The 21,160-nt window shown below is 51.7% G+C and overlaps 1 protein-coding gene across 1 annotated transcript; it reads right to left on the reverse strand.

Annotated features, from left to right (window-relative positions):
- Positions 1 to 265: 265 nt before the first annotated feature.
- Positions 266 to 19,635, reverse strand: Gpr157 (G protein-coupled receptor 157). Its single transcript, XM_052717468.1, has 4 exons — positions 19,068 to 19,635; positions 7,176 to 7,389; positions 4,413 to 4,607; positions 266 to 3,957 (listed from the first exon to the last, which is right to left on the reverse strand). The coding sequence occupies exons 1-4, from the start codon at positions 19,448 to 19,450 to the stop codon at positions 3,754 to 3,756; spliced, it is 996 nt and encodes a 331-aa protein (XP_052573428.1). The 5' UTR covers positions 19,451 to 19,635; the 3' UTR covers positions 266 to 3,753.
- Positions 19,636 to 21,160: the final 1,525 nt, after the last annotated feature.

Consider the following 21,160-nt stretch of genomic DNA (forward strand, 5'->3'; position numbering starts at 1 on the left):
TGGAAGGTTCTGATGGATGGAAGAGGGCGGTGGGTGAATCCAGGATTACAGAGCACAACTTGCCCAGGACTGAAGGACAGAAGCTAGACAAGAGGGTGGGTCTGCAGCCGATCAAAACGTGAACCTGCACCTTTTCAAGTGTCCATGAAGCCCAAGCATGGCCAGTGACGACATACATTGAAAGGGTTCTCCAGGCCTCAGCCACCACACCTCAGGCCACCCACCCCTCCCCACATCAGTGGGAATCAGTTTAGCAAACACAAAGGAAAAAAATAATCAATTCATTTAATTTAAAACAGCAAGAGTTTGGGCTTTCACCCAGTCAGGGTTAGCATCATGCTTCCAAACAATCTCATGCTAGACTTAATTACGCCACAACTGTGAGTTTATTAAAACATATGAGAAGGGCCCGAGAGACGGCTCAGCAGGTAGGAGCATTTGCTGTGTTTGCAGAGAACCCTGCTTCAGCTCCCTCTACCTACTGCTCACAACCACCTGTAACCCCAGTTTCTGGGGTCAGCCTCCCTTCTGGGTACTGCACACATGTGTGCATTTACATACACAAAAGCATTCACACACATAAAAACAAAGTAAAGACAAATGAAGGGTTTCATTTGCACTCTAAGCTTCGGACACATATAATCTTTATTATTCTTTTAAGAGAGAGGGAGACAGGAAGAACGAACTAAAAGGCTTCAGGAAGTTGGCTGGGTTTGGTGGCATAGGCCTGCAATTCCAGAAACAGTGAAACTGAGACGGGAGGATCCCAAGTTCAAGGCCTGCCTGGACAACCAGTGAGAACCCCTTGCTTCAAAACTCAAAAAATAAAATAAAAGGACTGGGGAAATAGCGAAATACTAGAGCACTTGTCTAGTATGCACAAAGGCCTAGGTTTAATCCCCTGGTATCTCCAAAAATTATATAGACATACATATACACACATTGCAAAAAATATATGTATATATTGTATGTATATATGGTGGTATATACATATACATATATAGGGCAAATATATATATGTATATACACACATAAACATTTTTGCAATATGCATATATACATATCGCAAAATATATGTATATATTTTTGTATATATAGTATGTATATATTGAGATATATACATATATACTGCAAAATATATATGTATATACATATATATACAAACATATTTGGTGACATGTATACATATCGCCAAAAAAAAAAAAGCCTCAGATGGACAGAGGCAGGAAGCAGCTGGCAACTGACCAGGGGAACGAGAGTCATAAAGTGCTGAAGAAGGGTGATGGGGGGACATGGCAAGGGCTGTAGCACCCGTTAAGGCTGAGGTCACATTTGGGTGACTGAGGGCAGATGCAGATAAATATGAATAACATTAACTAATAGAGATAGAAAGCCTCCAGGCTCAGCAAGGCATCATGGGAGCTGGCAGCCTCTAGTGCCTTCTCCTGGCACTGGGGACCCACTCACCTTCCTTTTGTCTTCGGTTCTGAACTCCGAGCACCTACCAGACCCACTAAGGTTGATGTCTGTGAGCTCACAGGGCTGGAGGCAAGGCACCGAGCCTGGGGTCACCACCATTCACCGGCAGTGACAGGGCAGTGTGGGAGAGAGATGGAAGGAGCCAGTGTCGACTTGGTGGAGGGTTTTACAGACAGCCACCCTGGCATCAGTCATCAAAGAGAGAGCTTGAGTGAGCCCCGGGCTCCAGCTAGGGCTTTCTAAGGCCCCCGACTCCCTCTGCAGGCTTTTTCTGAACAAGGTCTCAGACAGCCAGGGCTCCACAATGCCCTGCCCAGCTGGGTTTATTCCAACATCATTTCCTCTGTGGTACTTTGTAGATCATTTTCTCCTCTGCAGGAAACAAATTCCTCGAATTTCGGTTCCATTTTGGAAGCCAGGGGATCATGCTTGGCAGCACACTGACAGTGCACAAATTGGCTGTACTATCCTCACAGGACCTCAGCATGTTCTGTAAACAGACAGCCCCCTGCCCAGGAGCTGTCTTTAACTCCCAAGAGGAAGCCCACCTCTTGCAGATTTTCCTAAAGAAATGCTTTCCAGGGAAATAAGAAAAGGAGTGTATAGCCACAGTCCTCTGAGTGACTATTCCTTTCCTGAGAGAGATGTCGTTTTGAGAGCAAAATGGGAATCGATGGCTCAGTGTGGCTTTGCTCTCACCCTGAGCCATTTTACTATGCTCTGTGATCCTCTCAGCTTCGTGGGGTACTGACAGAATCCAAGGGCACTACCTACAGGTATAGAACATTTCCTCGACCCGCCGCAAGGTGGCGGTCACACTTCCCGTTCTGAGTGCTCTCGGAAGCCAGGAAGTGTCGTTGGAAGAGCCACTGAGTAGAAAGGGACACACAGCTCACTTATGCTCTTCTCTGGTTGGGCATGGTGGCCCAGGGCTGTAGTCCTAGCTTCCTGGGAGGTTGAGGTAGGAAATCGCAAGTTCAAGACCAGCCTGGCTGACAGGGGTTCAAGGCCAGTCTTAGGCAACTCTGTCTCAAAACAAAAAATAAAAGGAAGGCTTGGGTAGAACCCAGAGGCAGACCACTTGCCTAACGGACACAAGGCCCTAGTACAGAGAGCACAAAACAAAACATTTTTTAAAGATGTAATTATTGGGAGGCAGAGGCAAGTGGATCTCTGTGAGTTAGAGCCAGCCTGGTCTACATAGCAAGTTCCAGGCCAGCCAGGGCTACATAATGAGATCCTGTCTCAAACAATAAAATAAATGTAATCATCTCAGAATCCTCTTTCCATATGCCACAAACAACTACCAAAAAAAAAGGCTCTTAAAATATTTTTGGTGCAGGGACCAACCTGGCAACTACCACCGAGCTACATTCCAGCCCAAGGCTGAATCTCAAAACACTTCCCTTCGGGAGGAATCAGTATTTGGACCATTTGCCAACTCTCCGATCACCTTTCCTACAAAAAACAAAACAAAACAAACAAAATACAACTAAACAAAGCCAGACACCCTCCCAACTCACCCCTACATGAATCACTGAGAACAGGGTGAGTGAAATAGTGTCGTCCTTAGGGACTGGAGCTGAGCTGCCTTCTGTCCTGGTACAGGAAGGGACCTGGATGTTATGTGATTGACTAACGGGCAGGACTCTGGACTCTGGACTCTGGCCTGTGCTGAAATTCAATGCAATAAATATTGAGGGCCGATGACCCTAGCAGAGAACCCGGGAGATGCCCATGAGTGTGTGCCTGGGTGGTTTGGAGCCATGAAGGAGTCTCCTGTGACCTCAGTGGACTGAGGACCTGGTTTAACTTCTGCTGTTCAGCTCTAACTACTCCAGGCTCTCCAGGGAATCTCAGTCCCCTGGCAAACCTGGACCCCACTCTGTGATGTCTGGGTAGACGCATCTCTGTAATCCATAACACATTATTCAGTCACCTCTGGGAGAGGTCCATAGATCTGAGTCCCTCAGACAGTAAACAGTGCTGGTGGCCGCAGGACACTGAGAACCAGTGCCCTGACAGAATCCTGCATTGCTGGCGTCCCGAATCCCACATCTTTGGGCTTCCACAAATAAACCCCACTGAACCAGGACACGGAACCAGGACGCGGGTGTCCACGGCCTGCCTGAGAAGAGGAGGTAGAAGAGGCTGCACTGATGGCCGTTCCTTCACGGGGGTCCGAGCTTCACCAGTTGAGGCTTCCAGTGCGCATGACCCTGTCTCCGAACCAGGAAGGCGGTGCCGGTGCGAGCAATGAGGAAGGTCAACCACTCAAGTGCTGGGAACTTCTGGGATCAGTCCGGATTCCTGAGATTCTCTCTTCCTGGGGGGAGCAGGAGCTCCAGGGGGATTCTGGGTCGAGGGCCGAGAATAACAGCGGCAACAGAAGAGGGAGAAGAGCCTCGTGCGGACTGCGCGGGTGCAGAGGACGAACATGATGCAGTTGGCCCCTCCCTGGAAGGTGTTCCCGATGCCCTGGGGAGGGGGAGAGGCATAAGCACAGGGTTGGGGGTATCTTAGAAACACAATCAAGGGGAGTCGGTGGACTGCTATGAATCCCATGACCTTTCCTGTCCCTGCCCCTAAGCTGTCATGGGATGAGCGCAGACAGGTGGCCTTAAAGCAGAGTTCTGGACAGGCCTGAACTGGCCACCTAGCCAGACCTGCATTTAGGCCTTCTGCAGTGAGAAGGATCCAGGATCAGTCAACTCTACCAGAGCTTCTCTAGGTTGCTGAGAACAGCCACACAAGATTTCTCCCCATCCCTCCCCGCAAAGCCACGCTTGCTTGGGGACAGGGAAAGGACACTGAGCTATTCTGTTTCCCATAGGCCCATCCTGGCCAACACCCTGGGACCTGAGATCATCAGTGTGTAGGGAGGGGATCTGGCCATGCCACTGTGGGGCAGCAGGGCCCACGGACAGACATACATGCAGAACAACCAGCACTGGAGACTGCACAGCTGGGGAGCCACAGAGGGTCAGGACGAAGCGCACGGTGCTCCAGACCCGGAGGCAGATGAATATGAGGGGAATCAGGATCAGTTTCTTATCAGCCATGGCAGAGGAGCCCCGCTGCAGCTGGCGCCCCTCCCAGATGGGCCGGTACTCCGAGAGCGCCTGGTGCTGTGTGAAAGTTAGAAAGCAAAGGCCTGAGCCAGGGGGGCCTCTTCCCACAACCACCCATGCACGTCCACACGCACACACGCCCACACGCCCACACGTCCACACGTCCACAGGTCCACACGCCCACATGTCCACAGATCCACACGTCCACATGCCCACATACCCACACGTGCACATGCCCACACCCTCACAGGTCTGCACGTCCACATGCCCACAGGCCCACACACTCACACGTCCACAAGTCCGCACACCCACATGCCCACACCAGCCCGGAAGAGCAAGAGTGGGTACTGTTGCCTTTTCCACTTGGACACTGAGGCCTGGAGTCTATCAGACCAGGAGTTATGCCCCAACCTCCAACTCCCAGGTCGGATCCCCTGCCTACTTCCTTCACATCGCCACAGGAGTGTCTCAGAGATGTCAGAAACCCTGCCCGGGATGAGTAAGTCATCTCAACCCTTAGGCCCACTGCACATTCCTCTTAGCTCAATGACACTTCATCCTTCCGGTCACCACGTGGCATCATCTTTTTGTCTTCTCTTCCCCAGTCACACCTAACCTACAGGCAAGTCCTAAAGGCCCCACCGGAAACTGGATACTTGGACCCACTGCCATAGTATGATCATCTTGTCTGCTTGGTCCCCCCGCCCCCAGGCCATCCCCAATTCAGGAGGCGAGTTCTCAGAGGGTCTGAGCAGGTTTGGCAAGTCCTCTACTCAGAGCTCTTGGTGGTTCCTTTTCAACTCTTCCTTACGCTGTCCCATCAGGTGAGCCCCGGCTCAGTTCTGACCTCAATCCTGTTCTCTCCCTTGCTCTCTCTTCCGGCCACATCGCTCTCCTCCAACCCCAGGTCTTAGCTGGTCCTTGTATCTGGAGAAGCACACTCAGTCACTTGCAGCTCCCTCACCTTCAGGTCCTTACTCAGGGTCACGTTCTGGATGAAGCTTACAAGCAGCCATTTTGCAAATAGCCCTGAGCCCATTCCAGTCATGGACTGCTGTCTGTTTTCTGTGGTTCTTCCCGACCTCCACCCCCCGACATCACTCACCCTTGTTGCTCAGCTTACTGCTGCCATCCCCCACCCCCCGCCTCCTCCCTGCCCAATGCAAGACTAGGTGCTGGCTTGCCCACAGAAGGGGTGGAGGAAAGGAAGGAGCCAGCCTTGGCGCTTGCATTCCTGAGGAAAGTTTGTCATAGCAGGGAAGGATGCTCAGTTTCAAATCACAATCAAATTTGTAAAGCTGATTGAACTGGCCAATGAGAGGTGTCGGTTTGAGCCTGGTCATGTGTTTAGGGCACTGAAGCTGGTGAGGGAATAACCATAGGCCTGGCATCTGAGTGTCAAGCTTCGACAGCTCACCTTATTAAAGGACCCACCTCCTCCTCCCCTGAAGGTCTGTGACAGCAGCCCGGGGAGCTAAGGTCTGCCTCACACAGATGGGGAGGGGCAGGGTAGAGAGTTCAAAGGAAGTGGTGCAGCTTGGGGAAGCTGGACCAGTTGGGCTGCTCCTCAGAACCAAGCTCACCTTCCCATTTATCTTCCGCTCTCCCCCATCTCCAGGCAGCAAAGACTACGTTCTCACCTCCCTGCCCACTTCATTCCTTTTCTTTTCTGAAAACCCTTGCCAAGTTGCAAGAGTTAATTGTCACATGCAGGAGCCACTCTGGCAAGCAGGGGGCTCCTGCCCTGCTCTAGAAAGGACAAAAGGTACACACACCAGGGTGGAGTCTGGTAGAATTGGAGGGAGACGGCTTCACTCTCCAGAAGCGCCTCCATCTTCCCAGGTTGGTGGGAAGTGAGAAGAGCATTCAAAGAGGTTGGCCATTTGATAGAACACTCATTCAGCACATATGAAGCCCTGGGTTCGATCCCCAGCACTGCAGAAACTGGCCTGGTGCAGACCTTTAATCCTAGTACTGGAGAGGTGGAGGCAGGAAGATCAGAAGTTTACCGTTATCCTGAACTCTTTAGTGAGTTCCAGGCCAGCCTGAACTACATGTGACCTGCATCTCAACAACAACAAAACAAAGCAAGACGCTGTCTCAAAAAAAAAAAAAAAAAAAAAAAAGGACATAAACAAACGAAAGGAAATGGGATTCTCACCGATTGGAGTCTGAATTCAGGGGAAAGCTGTGACTGCTTCAGCCACTGATTGGTTTATCTTTGACCATAATTGCTTAGGCTTCACCTCTCTGAGGACCAGCCTCTCTTTTTGGATAGCCCTAATGACTTATGATCTCCTGAAAAGCCTGACACTTGGGACACAATTTTGACTACCAAGGGGAGGTGAGTTTTCTGTGGCCATCATCCTTGACTTTGAAATTCCTTAGTGTAATATTGGGGCTGGCCACACGGGGGCAGTGCAGGACCGCAGTGGAGAATGTAGCTCTGTGGTCCAGCTACTCTACCACTGAGTCCCCTCACCTATATATACCAGGACTACTTAGCCAACAAGTCTATTCACGATCCCATATTCAGTCGAAGCACACAGTCCCTATGGCCTGGCACTAGTTTGGTCCTTCAGAGAACCAGCCTGTCCCTGAAGGGCCAGCACATCAGACACCTACCGCCCTGTTGATGTGTTTCCTGACCAGAAGGTAAAGCAGAGGCAGTAAGACATAAGCCAGCATCTCCCACAGCTTCCCAGTCAGCAGCATCCACAGGACACGGTCCTCAGCCTCCAGGTTGATCCAGCACCAGCCCACGGACACATCTGAAGCATCGTAGCCTATCTTCTTTAGAGAGACAGCAGCCACTGTGATGGCCAGAGGGACACCCCAGCTGAAGAATAACATGAAAAGAGAGGTGCCGAGGTTAGCTCATAATACCCTGCAGTGCTGTCACGGGCAAAAAATGACTGACTGGGGTCCTCTCTGCAGAGGGCAATGCTCCCCAAACCAGCATCAGATAGTGTGTTCCTGTAAATCGAGGGAGGGCAGGAAGGGCATGGGGGAGCCTGCTCTAATTTAGAATTTCAGGACTTTGTGGCTTGGTCAGGAGAGTGATTGCATGAATGAAGCCCTCGGCTCAAACTCTAGTGCCACAGAAACTGGGCATGATAGTAGATGCCTGTAACCTCAGCGCTTGGGAGGTGGAGGCAGACAGATCACTGTGAGTTCTAGGCCACCCTGGACTACACAGTGAGATGCTAGCCTGGGCTACAGAATGAGACTCTCTCAAAACAATCTCCCAAATGACACAACTCAGAGATCAAGATCCCTGGCTGTGGGCTGGAGAGATGGCTTAGAGGTTAAGAGCACTGGTTGCTGGCTGCTCTTCCAGAGGACCTGAGTTCAATTCCCAGCAACCCACACAGTGGCTCACAACCATCCGTAATGAGCTCTGATGCCCTCCTCTGGTGAGTAGGCATACATGCAGACAGAACACTGTATATATAATCAATCAATCAATCAATCAATCAATCACTAGCTGCTCTTCCAGAAGACCCAGGTTTGATTCTAAGCACCCACATGATAACTCACAACAATCTGGGGCCCAGGGGATTTGCCTATCCATAGCCTATAATTTCCCATCCAGACCCAGAGAATCCACTCCCAACTCCTGTACCCCAAGAGCCCCCCAGGTTGCCAGGGGACTGACTGAGGTTGTGAGTACTTAGGCCAAAACACAAATGCTGGTGTTTGCAGATTGCTAACCCCAGTTTCAGGGGATCCAGTGCCCTCTTCTGGCATGCATGTGGTAAGCAGACATACATGCATATTGAAAAACAAAACACTCATACTGAAAAATTAAAAAATTAAAAAATCAAGGTTCAGTGCTCCTCAGAGAGGGGTGTGGCCAGACAGATCCAGCTCTTACAAGCCTGGCTTCTCTCCCTACACCCAGAGGGGTGTGGGCACCAGTATGCAAACATCAGTGTGCATGTCTAGGCTTCAACGTTCACACCCTCAGTCAGTGCCCTGGCAACCTGGGAGAGCTTGGGGTTGCAGGAGTTGGGAGAATCCAGAGTCTAGATCATAGGTTAGGTGTAGGCAAATCCCCTTGGTCCTAGGGCCTTCCTTCCTTCCTTCCTCCCTCTCTCCCTCCCTCCCTCTCTCTCTCTCTCTCTCTCTCTCCCTCTCTCTCTCTCTCTCTCTCTCTCTCTCTCTCTCTCTCTCTCTCTCTCTCCTTCTCTTTCTTCTTTTTCCGAGATAGGTTTCTCTGTGTAGTTTTGGTGCCTGCCCTGGATCTCGCTCTGTAGAGTGCTGGGATTAAAGGCATGCGCCACCGCCGCCCGGCGAGGCCTCCTTTCTTATGTGGAGGGAGTGTAGGTTGACAAGGGTCAAAGTGACCCTCTAGAACATCTCGTAGGTGGCCCACCGCTGGAGACACTGTCCTGCTCCCCCATTTGGAGAATGCACCCACCACAACACAACTGGAATTAGGCCCAAGTCCCAAGTCCCCTTTCCAAGAATCCCTGCCCAGTCTCCAGAATCCCTGCCCAGTCTCCTTCCAAAACAACTTATCGGAGGGACACCTCTTATGGAGGTGACCCAGGATTGGGACTCTGACTTTGATGCAGTGGGTTGGGTCCCAATTATCACTCTGTCGCCACTTGGGCAGGTCGCTTAGCTTCAGCACGCCAGCCCAGCGTTCTCACAGGGTGGGGGTGATGATGGCACCATCTGAGGAAAACCAGATGAGCATTCATGCAGCTCACACAAGCCCAGGCAGCCACACATGTGCCAGCTGCCGTGAAGTCTGTGATTAGAGGCAGGCAAGGCAGCGCATGCCTGTAATCCCAGCACTTGGAAGGGAGACACTCCGGAGGCCAACCTGGGCTCCGAGGCGGGACCTCATCCTGCTGTAATGTTTTAATGTCCATCAGAAGAATGCAGGTAGATGTGTATAGTGTGTGCACATGTATACACACACATGCATACATTCATCGTACATACCACTGATAGAAGGAAGTAAAGCCTTCAGCTCTAGCTGAAATTCCTTGGGGCGGGGTCCCAAACTGAGAAATGATTCTGCCAAAGCTCCCTCTGGAGAGTCGAATGAATTTTCGAGGCTTCCTTACAGATCATAGGTGAGGGGTTACTTACAGGGGTGTGGGTACTCCTCACAAAAGGGCTGCATCATAAAGCCTTTCCTTCAGCCAGCAGGGATGAGGACTTCCCCAGGGCCATCTAGATGGAAAGCCTCCCACCCTTTACACTCTGGGCCAAATGTCCTAGCCCCTCCCCCCTTAGTCTTCCTATATACTCTGAGCCTACATATTCTAGGCCCTCCCCAAGGACATGTGTAAGTAAGTCAGAGGTGCATACAACAGGTGGCAGGAAGCGGCTGGACACTCAGGTGAGGGTCTTGTGACCTCTCTACCTCCTCACAAGGGAACAGCCATCAGGGCGGGCTGGGATAAGTGGGCTCAGAGGACAGCCAGAACAACAGCCTGTAAGTGATACTAAAGTATACAGTACCTGGGGCTGCTGGGACGGCTTAGTGGATAAAGGCACTTGCCACTCAGCCTGATGACCTGAGTTCCATCCCTGGGACCCACGTGGTGGAAGGACAGACTGACTCCCACAAGTTGTCCTCTGACCTCCACATGTGTGCCATGGTGCATTCGTGCCCACCCCTCAAAAATAAATAAGTGTAATTTTAAAAGACACACAAGCACAAACATGTATTTATATTTCTATACCGCGTATAAATCAAGGCCATACAGCCAATGGACTCCCCAGGGTTGCTTTTGGGGAGCCCCGCTATGCCAGAGCAGCTACGCTCAGGAATTAAGAACGATACCATCACACAAAGCAGCCTCATAACCTTCATTTTCTGTAACATCTAAGAGGAAAGTGAAAGCTAGGCCTGTAACCCCAGTACTAGGGAGGCTGAAGCAGGGGGATTACCAGGAGTCTGAAGTCAGCCTGGGCTACATAGTGAGACCCTATCTGAAGAAACAGACTGTAACTTCACCAGACCACGACTAAGGGACTTCTATGCTCAACGAAGCACTGGTGTTCCCATGATACTTGGATGCTCACCTTTCTTTCTGATCCGTTCTCCTCATCAACCTCTCGGCTGAACACTCAGCTTCCCGTCTGCCCCGACAAAGCGCCATCTCTGCTTCGATTCTGGGCTAATAACGCCTTTAAGCTTTATGTTTTACAGATTTATTTATTTCATGGATACGGGTGTTTTGCCTGCACGTATGCATGTATATCACATGGAGGCCAGAAGAGGGTATCATATCCTTCAGAATTGGAGTTCCAGGCAGCTATGAGCTGCCATGTGGGTGCTAGGAACCAAACCCAGGTCCTCTGCAAGAGCAGCAAGTGCTCTTAACCACTGAGCCATCTCTTCAGCCTGCCTCTGCTCCACAGTTCTCTGTATTATTAAAGTTATCTCTAGTGCTTAAATTTTTTTTTGAGACAGGGTCCATGTAGACCAGGCTGGATACGGCCTCACCTCTCCAAACCTCTGATTCTGAAGCAGGAGACCTCACGGATTAGTGTCCAGAAGAAGGCTAGCACACCACACCCTGAGCAGATCTCTCACTTGTCCCCTCAGTGCCTGGGCCCCTGGTTTGTGCTGGTCTAGAACCCAAGGTCTGGCTCTGTTGGAGCCCACTAGGTTTTCTCGTGGCTGGACCCAGCAGGACTGCACGGGAGGTTGATTGGACCACGATCCTGGGTACCAGGTGACCGTAACCAGCAAGGGGGAGGTCTTTTGCTCCACCCCTTGGCGTTGTTATAAATAGACCTCTGGAATAAAGTTCTGGGCTGGTGGATAAGGATCCAGGCCCACCCGAGTCCATCCTGTGTTTTCTCTCTGTTTCTCTCCTCACCATTTCTAAGTCTCTTCTCCCTCATTCCTCAAGAGTCCCTGGGGTAAATAAGTGTGGGGGCTGGTCCCCCACAGCTCTGCACCGGCTTCCTCCCTCCTCAGGCAGTTACAGACTGAACCAGGCTCCATCCAGATCTGTCTCCTGAAGCCCTAACTCTCAGAGCCTGAGACTATGACTGTTTGGAGACAAGGTCCTTCAAGAGTTAACTAAATAGACAGGAGGCAGCCAGAGTGGTCCGCATCCAACAGCAGCACCGTATCTCAAAATCTAGGAACAGATTTTGACACTGACAAGCACAAAGGAGCATCCTTGTGAGGATCCAGGGAGACAACACAGTCTAGAGCCAAGGAGAAATCTCCTGGCCCACACCTTGAACTTCCAGCTCCAGAGCCATGAGGGAAGAAATCCAAGCTGCCCAGGCTGCCGGTTGCTGTTGGTACGCCATGCAGGACATAGGCATGAGTGCTGGGAAGGGTCACTACCCCAGCCCCTGCGGAGCCAGGCTCCAGCGGCAAAGGAATGAACCAGAAGGGCTTAAGGAAGAGAAAACTGAAACAATGCCACTTGACTTTCTCCAGTCAAGGCCCTCTGGGGACTCTATCATTCTAGTTTTAAATCCCCAGGGAAGTGAAACTGGAAACAGTTGCACAGGGAAGAGGCAAGCCGCCCTCATACTAGGAATCCCCTGGCATTCATATGATGGCCTCAGGCAGGTGGCTGTCCTCAGAATAGCAATGTGCTGGATGCCCGCTGGAACCAGGCCCCTTGGGGATCCCAGCTCTGCCCATCTGTTATAGAGTGGGGCACTTTTCTGTAAGGACATCCCTCCTCCTCCTTCTCAGAGTCCAATGGAAAAGCTGCCCACTGCTTTCCCAAGAGCATCTGAACCGCCAGCCCAGGCCCCAGCCCACCCCACTAAGGGCCCAGGTTGCAAGTGGGCTCCAGGCATCACTTATGCCGTCAGCTACTCCCACAACCAGGTTCCTGTGTTTCCCAGTTCCTCCTGATCTGCGGAGGTTGGCAACTGCTGGGTAGGAAACAAAGTGTGGCGGGGTCTTCCTTCACTCCCTCTGTGTGCCAAATGGCAATTCCTGGTTTAAGGACCCGGTGGTTATGGAAAACTTTAAAATGTTAACAGAACTGGGGGGAAAAATAGAGGAACCTGAAAGGCAACAATGTTCCAGTTTAAAAAAGCTCTGGGGAGGAGCCAGAGGGAAGCCCAGCCGAACAGAGGAGGCTGCAGAGAGGCAGCTTCCCCAGGACAATGGCTTACTTATTGTTCCTCTCATGGGGCAGCACTAGGACGTGGGAGAGGTTCAGGGGGTCAGTCTCTAGGAAGGCCACCATGAGGTCATTCTGTGGCTTCAGCTGTGGGAGGCGGAGGGGTGTCCTGTGCAATGCACAAGCCACCTGATGACATTGTAGCCCTCAGCAGACACCCCTGGCCACCTGGGTCCTGGGGAAGGATAAACAGTTGGACTCCTCTCTTGGGAGGATCAAGGGTACCCACCCTCAGGTGCTGTCCCTGGGGCCTTTGCCCTGGGTTTCCGACTGCTAAGATTTTACCATATAATCTTGGAAAAAACATTCAGTAGAACAAACACAAACCAGCTCCGATTTGGGGGCACTGATGCCCTGGTGTGCTGTTCAAGAGGCCGCCCGCCCAGAGTCAGATCAGAGACCGCCCCTGCAGACTGCTGAGGGAATCCGAAGCCTCACTTCCTTCCTACCAAGTATCTTCCCTAAGCAGCTCAAGTCCTAGCACGAAGCAGCCCCAAGACAGGGTGGGGCAATAGGATCAGCTTCCTGAGGTAGTCTTGCTGGTGCTTTCACATAATGGCTAAACTCAGAGACTGCCCACTCTAAAGTCCATGAAGGAATTCCTTTGTCCTGTGGATTGCTGGTGGATCCCTATGCCAGTCTCCGCCTCCCCCTCCATCTGCCCCCCACCCTCTGTGGTACTAAAGGATGTTTCACCTGCAATCCGCCTCCCTCAACATCTCTCTATCAAGCCTGGAAAGAATCTTTGTTGTTTAAAACACTTAAGGATGAGCAGGACATGGTGGCACATGACTTAATCCCAGCACTTCGTATGCAAAGGCAAGAGGCAGGCAGGTCTCTATGAGTTCCAGGCTAGCTTGATCTACATGGTGAGTTCTAGGCCAGCCAGAACTACATAGTGAGATCTGTCTCTCAAAAAAACATACAAACAAACAAAAAACAAAAAACTAACCAACCAACCAACCAACCAACCAAACACACAGAAAACAACAGACCACAAGAAAGAAAACATGAAGATCCAACACCCTTCGGCGGAGCCCACCCCACCCCTATCAGCACTCACCCCTGTAAGAGCCCTCAGTCTGCAGCCCCTACAACAGCAACTGAACCGAGGTGGGCATGGCGCCTGGGAGGCAGAGAAGAGAAGCCTGACCTTAATTCAAAGCCAGTCTACTGGGCCACAGAGTGAGTTCTAGGCCAGCCTGGGCTACAGTGTGAGACCTTGTCTGGAATAAATGCCAAGGTGGGCATGGGGGTTCGAGCCTGTAATCCTTGCACTTGGGAAGTGGAGGCAGGAAGGTCAAGAGTTTGAGAGAATTCTGGGCTACATAGAGAGAGAGTCTGGGGCCAGGCTGAGCTGAGACTCTGCCTCAAAAAACACAAACAAATTCATTCCTCTCCCCGGACCCCCTTCTCCAGCATGAGTCTTGGAGAGTACACGGGGACATGGCAGGAAGAACCCCAAAATCCAGCTCTGCCCTTGAATTCATGGCAAGCCCCCTGCTTCAGCCTCCAAGTGCTGGGATCTCAGTCTCACACTACTATGCTTGGCTAGACCCTCCCTTTGTTGCCCCTTTCACTATGGTGGGACTTCCCACTCCCCACAGCAGACTCTATGGTCAGCTGGGACGGGACATAAGACTTCCTCCACAAACTGGAGGGAGCCCCCGAGGTGGGGGGCGGGGGAGAGAGAGAGAGAGAGAGAGAGAGAGCTCAATACAGCTGTTGCATTCGCTCTCACCCAGAAGTAGAGCCAGAAGTCCAGACTGCTGGAGGCCAGCTCAGTCAGGACCTTACCTCTGACCCCTAGAGACAACATCCCACATCCCACCCCTGTTCACAGGGCTCTAGAACTGATCTGGCAGAACAGGGGGTAGAGGTGCTAGCCAGCCCCTGCTGACTCTGGAGCCCTTGCCCAAGGGGAGGGTGGAGACAGGGTTATCTTAGTTGCCATAAAGGAAGGATGGGAAATGACCCATTTAGGCAATTCTAGCCCCGGCGGGTGGGCACTGGAAATGAATGACCACATAGGCACACTCACACAGATGTACAACAGAAACTACCAAAGCAAAAGCAGGGCTGGAGAGACGGCCCAGTGGTAAAGAGCACTGGCTGCTCTTCCAGAGGACCCAGGTTCAATTCTCAGCTCCCACACAGTGGTTCCCACACAGTGGCTCCCACATGCGGTACAAACAGGCAAGCAAAACACCCAAACAGAGAGACAGAGACAGAGACACAGAGAGACAGACACACACACAGAGACAGAGAGACACAGAGAGACAGAGAGAGAGACAGAGAGACAGAGACAGAGAGAGAGAGACAGAGAGAAAACTACACCATGCCTGGCAGATGTGACCTTAGCCATGTCAATACCAAAGCGCTTCTGAAACCTGCTGGAGTGCAAAACTTGAAACTCTGTGAAGAAGCACCAGACATACAAAAACTGTGGGACGTCCTACACATTATCACACTGTACTCACCAGACATACAAAAACTGTGGGACATCCTACACATTATCACACTGTACTCACCAGACATACAAAATCTGCGGGACGTCCTACACGACGTCCTACATATTATCACGCTGTACTCTTCCCAATGCCAATGTTATGAACCAAGTGTAGTGACACATGTCTGTAATCTCAGCACTCAGGAGGCTGAGGCAAAGGGTTTACCCTGAGTCTGAAGCTAGCTTGGGCTACATGTTGAATTTCAGGCCAGTCTAGCCTACACACTAAGGCCCCACCCGAAGAAAATATAAATAGGAGCTGAGGTATAGCTCAGTTGGTAGCGCTTGCCTGGGTCTGATCCTGATCCTCAGCACTGCATAGACCGGGTATAGCGGCATACATACATATAATCACGCCACAAGGGAAGTGGAGACAGGAGGATCAGACTCAAAACCAAAACCAAAAATAAATGACTAGGCAATGCTGGGCTAGCAAGATGGCTCAGGGGAAAGGTGCTCCATGCCCAAGCCTGGAGATTCAACCCTTTGAGTCCACATAAAGGTGGAAGGAGAGAGCTCAGCCCACAAACTTGTCTTCTGAGCTCCACACACAGGAGCCATGGCACATGTACCCTCTAAACACTAATAATAAGTAAAAATAAGTAAAGACTGACGGGGAAATGGAAGATGTGCAAGGGATAAAAAGACGTGAAAAATGGATCAACGCAAAATTCAGAATTTCCCCCAGAGACACTGTTAGATGACAGACAAAGTTTAAGAAAGTCTACCATCAGGTGACAGTGTTGTCCTGAGAGTTATGTGTTGGTTTGTGTTCCTGTGCAGGAAAGTCACATACCATAAACATACATACATGAGGCGGCATTGAATCTATTCAAGAAAAATAAAAATAATGGGAGAAGATAAAATGCTAACAATTGGGAAATCTGCAAAGTATAAATAAGTTTTGTTAAAGTTATTGTTAGTCCAGCCAGGTGGACTCATAAAGTCAGAATGAGTGTCTACCCCGAGCTCCTTGACTTGTCTTCTGTGAGTGATGGGTGACTGCCCCATCCATCTGGTTGGACCACTGGTGATCTATGATCTAATAACAGGGCATCACTTTGTAAAACCTTCAGGAGCCAGATGATGGGGTCTCAGCTGTCCTACGTCAGTCAAGGAGAAAGGTCACTGGGGATGGGACCGTGTTCAGTACTAAGAGGAAGGCTCTGGGGTCACATGGTTGCTTTCCCAGGAGCTTGTGTGTGCAGGGGGGTCTCTGGAACTCTGTGTTTCATGCCTGTAGTTGGTTTTTCTCAGGTCTGGGGAGGTAGCATTGGCTTCCATCTCCAGCACTTCCAGAAAACAAGCAAAAAAGATTTCCTTTCCGTCTCACATTCTATTAAAACCATGATTTTGAGCATCAGCCACCGGCATTTAACAGTTCTGTCACATTTTGGATAGGAAGGAGAGGAAGTCTCTTAACTTACTGCTTCCTCTATTGTTGGACATTGAAATTAGCTCTAATTCTCACTATGGCAACAGCACCTCAGGAAGTCCTGAGTCCACACAGCTTTGTGTGAGCTTTGCATTTTCTTCTTAGACTAGGCTCCAGTCAACAGGATTACTGGACTGGAAGGTAGGAACCAAGAGCTTCCTCCAAGGATTACTCCAGTTTCCAGAACCACTAGAGCGGGACAGTTCAGCTTCGCTAACTTTTTCATTAGTATTCTCATGATTCTTCTTCTAATTTAATGAGAAAATGCCACCCCGTTACTTGATCAATTCCCAGTAACTTTTTTTTGGGGTAGGGGGGACAGGGTCACATGCAGTCCAGGATGGCAGGCTGACAGGCTGACCTGAAGTTTAAATAGAGCTGAAGCAGATTTTGAACCCTTGATTCTCCTGCCTCCACCTTCCCTGGGATTACAGGGGTAATAGTCAGTCAAAAAGTAGATCATTGATGGGTACGATAGCACACACCTTTAATCTCATCATCCACGGGAAGAGGAGGTTCCAGGCCAGCCAGGGCCACATAGGGAGGCCTTGTCTAATAACTAAGTGAGAAAACACATAGTAGGCAGTCAGTAGTCTGTGTCCAGGGAGGAGATTGCTCACACGAACAGATCATCGGCAGGAGTAACCTAATACTCCAAGGCTATAGAGTGGAGAGGCCTTAGCAACCAGTGTGGGAGGATCTGGGTCATAAATGAACCAGTTGGGCAGGTTCTAGCAAATCTCTTGAACACAGCCTTCCCTAGAAGGACTCCCCTGAGCATCACAGAATCTTCTTAGAGGGCTCCTGATGAGAACTGAGCAGAGCACTCCCAACTCAGGTTGGCCAGGAGAATCATCTTCTATCGGGGCTACACAGAAGGGTCTGTTCCTTTGCTTAAAAATATACTGCATTCTTCTGTTTTTTGAAAGAGTGCAGCCAAGATGAGAGGTTCTGGCAAAGAAAGGTCCAGCCTTGGGCCCCTGATTTTCAATGCCCATGACCACCTGTGTTCAGACTCCAATTCTGCCATGGAAGACTTCGGTCTCTGACATAGTTGGTGTCTGGTGCATGTTGGAGGGGAGAGTAGCCGCAGCCTCCTTTTCAGTAGGTCCCCGTGCTGTGAATGACATGCTACGAAGATTCTGTCTGACCAGCTGAGAAGCGGGACTAGCTGGTCTCCTTCCAAGAGTTACAAGAGCAGGAGGTCAAGTGACTCTTCCCAGCTTGTCTCAGCGTGTGACAACCAGGTGACCTGTCTCTACCAAAGTGCTGACTACCCTCTCAGCCCTTGGAAAGCACTCAAGTTTTCAGAAAGGACCTATAATTAGGGCAGACTCTGGGGCCTTGAGCTGAGGCAAGGAGACAGCCTTAGGATTCCTGCCTTGGGCTCAGCACAGGACACTGAGAATTTTGAACTCTGAAATGACACAGGTGAGGTTGGCCTCTGGGTACAGTTTTCTTGCTGACAAGCAGGGCAAGCCAAGGCCTTGGTTTCCACACTCAGGTTCCAGGTGGCTGACAGCCCTGAACCTAACCAGCCCTTTGCCACTGACCTCAGTTTTGAAGATCATGAATGCTAGGCAGTCAAGACCTCCTAGAAGGGGCTGGAGAGATGGCTTGGTGGTTAAAAGCACTTGTTGCTCTTATGGAGGACCTGGGTTCAATTCCCAGCACCCACATGATGGTTCACAACCACCTGTAACTCCAGTTGGGTGGGGGAGGTCTGATGCCCTCTTCTGACCTTCCAGGGCATCAAGTACACATACATACACGTGATGCACATACAGACACGTGATGCACATACATACATGCAGTCAATACTCACACAAAAATTAAATTAATAAATCTTAAAAAAAAACTTAGAAGAAACATTCTGGTGACTGGGGCCTGAAGTCTATAAATGGCATGAAAAACTTAAAAAGCATACCTTTGTGTATTTTATAGTTGAGACACTGTGGCCTGGGAGTGGCTGGATGTACCACACCCACTGTGGTATAGAATTGGAAGTTGTGGGCTCTTTGGCCAGGACAGACACCTAACTCACCTCCCAGTCTGCAGACTGGAGCAGAGAGCAGAGACTGCCAGGTCACCGTGAAGTAGGAGGCAAAAGGCACAGTGTCGTCATTCCCACCTCCTTTCTAAATGGCAGGGCTCACCCCTGTGGGCAAGCTCTGCTCCCACCCCCACCTTGCTTGAAGGTTCCAGCTGGGGCACACACCAACCACCCTCTTCAGAGATGCTCAGATAGGTTGACTCCAATCTCTTGGGCAAGCCAGGCTTCCTTCCATGGTTCCGGGACGCCTGGGGGCATCACTGCCAGTAGGACACGCCACCTTGCCATCTAGATGGAGGACGCACGAGTGCCACAGTGCAGCAGGCAAGGCCAGCGACCAGTAAGCCTGGGTCTGGGGCCTGGAGGCAAAGCAGCGTCTCCTACTTACCTGACGAGGTGAAAGGCCCAGAGTAGGTGGTCCGTGCTGGGCCCGCGCGCAGCTCGGACGATGCTGAGGTACAGGTAGAGGGCGATGGCCACCGTCCAGAAGAAGGAGCTGGTGTTGGCGAAAGTAGAGAGCGCGCCCTGAAGCACGCAGTCCCACGAAGAGCCCGCAAAGTCCTGCAGCACCCCGTAGAAGTACGAGGCAGCCGAGAGCAGGTCCGTTAGCGACAGGAAGAGTAGCAGGCGCCGCGCCCGGCTACGCAGGTCAGGCCACAGGGCGTGCGTGGCCACCAGGAGGCCCGAGCCCAGCGCTGACAGCACGCACGACAGCAGCACCACGGCGCGCTCCCACGGCAGCAGCTCGGTGGGAGGCGCGGGTGAGGGCATGGCCGGCTGGGAACCAAGGGCAGACGGCCAGGGTGCACAGGTCCAAGGGTGCCGAGAGGTCGAGGCCAAGCCGAGCCCGCGGTCGCCTCTGTCTGGGCATCTAGGCGCCCAGGACTCGCGTCCCCACGGGTCCCGCCTGCGTCCCAACCCCGCCCAGTCTATCGACTATGCAGCCACCAGTCTCATCCCAACGCCCTCCACGCCCTGCCCAGAGCCCTCTAATCCCCGCCCCTGAGCCCTCTAATCCCCGCCCCTGAGTCCTCTAATCCCCGCCCCTGAGCTCTCTAATCCCCGCCCCTGAGCCCTCTAATCCCCGCCCCTGAGCCCTCTAATCCCCGCCCCTGAGCCCTCTAATCCCCGCCCCTGAGCTCTTCCCCTTTCACCCCTGATCCCCCACGCCCCTCGCTGAGCTCCCTAATCCTTGCTCCTGAGCTCTCCACGCCCCGCCCCTGCGCCCTCCAGGCCCCTCCCCTGAGCTTCCTAGTCCCCGCCCCTGCGCTCTGCAAGAGCGGTATTCCTGTTTGCCTCCCACGCTCTCAGCCCCAGTAGCCTCAGCACCCAGCCCTGGCGCCCGCCCCTGCGTTCTCCTCGCCCAAAATCCGTCCCTATCCGTCCCTATACCTTGCTCCTAAATTCTCCACTTCTCACATCCCAAGCTCTCGAGCCCAGCTCCCACGTCCTGCCCCTGCCCTGCCCCGCCCCCGATCCCTCCACGCCCCGCCTCTGTAATGCTGAGCCCTCTCCTCGCACCGCCTCTGAGCTCTCCACGTCCCGCCCCGTGGCTCCAGGGCACCGCCCAGCTCCTTCCAAGCTCCTCCCGTGACCCCCCCTCGTGCACTGCTCCACCCCTGATGCTCATTCGGCACCATGCTCACGAGCTTCCCCACGCCTCTATGCCCCTGCACCTCTCTCCTCCCCGGTAGCTCCCGGTCCTGGTCCCAGTCATTGCCTTAAGCGTCCCAGAGCTACTCTAGGAGGCTAGCAAATGGCTAGGACATCCCGTCCTGGGAGGGAAGGGAGAATGGCATTTTTAGGGCTAACGTTACTTTCCCCAGGTCAGCCTGTTTACGTGTGTGTTGGGGCGAGGAGGGCGGTTGTTGGAGACATTCTTACCGATGGTGGCAAAAAACAGGTCCAGAGCATGACCCACATTCCTGAAGCCTGGGTACGTCAAATGTTCACAAGGTCTGTGGTGCTGATCTGGGGAAGTTTTTAACTTTTGTTACAATGAATGTACTGTTTTTGCGGAGCTGGGAATGGAACTCAGGGCCTCACACATCCCAATGAAGTGTTCTTCTACTGAGCTATATACTTTTAGTTCCTAGTTATTCTATATAGCTTATTAGGTGCGATTTAAAATTTTTTTTTTATTATTTTACGTGCATGGATATTATGTCTGCATGGATGTCTGTGCACCACGTGAGTGAAGTGCCTACAGTGGCCAGAAGATGTGGTTGCTGGACTTGAACCCAGTCCTCTGTAAAAGCATCAAGTGACCATCTCTCTAGAGGTACGAATTTTACGGAAGGGAAGCATCAGTGCCTGTGAGATGGCTTTGAGTAATGGCCCTGGCGAAACGACCCACAATCTGAGTTTGATTCTCAGGGCGCACTTGGAAAGAGAGATCGACTCCTGTAAGTGGTCATCCTACCCCCACACTGCGCATAGCACACTTCTCCCCCACCCCACTGAACACACGCAATAAAAAAA

The sequence above is a fragment of the Peromyscus californicus genome, unplaced genomic scaffold, assembly GCF_007827085.1.
Source record: "Peromyscus californicus insignis strain IS unplaced genomic scaffold, ASM782708v3 Scaffold_5__1_contigs__length_169319896, whole genome shotgun sequence".
Classification (NCBI taxonomy): Eukaryota; Metazoa; Chordata; class Mammalia; order Rodentia; family Cricetidae; genus Peromyscus; species Peromyscus californicus.

Bases quoted from the DNA above. Each gene is read 5' to 3' on its own strand.
- Gpr157 (XM_052717468.1), bottom strand. From the start codon at position 19,450: ATGCCCTCACCCGCGCCTCCCACCGAGCTGCTGCCGTGGGAGCGCGCC. The intron at 4,608-7,175 runs GTAGGTGTCTGA...ACTTTCACACAG, and splicing joins GGAAACACATCAACAGGGCG to CACCAGGCGCTCTCGGAGTA. The intron at 3,958-4,412 runs GTATGTCTGTCC...CCCCCTCCCCAG, and splicing joins CAGTGCTGGTTGTTCTGCAT to GGCATCGGGAACACCTTCCA.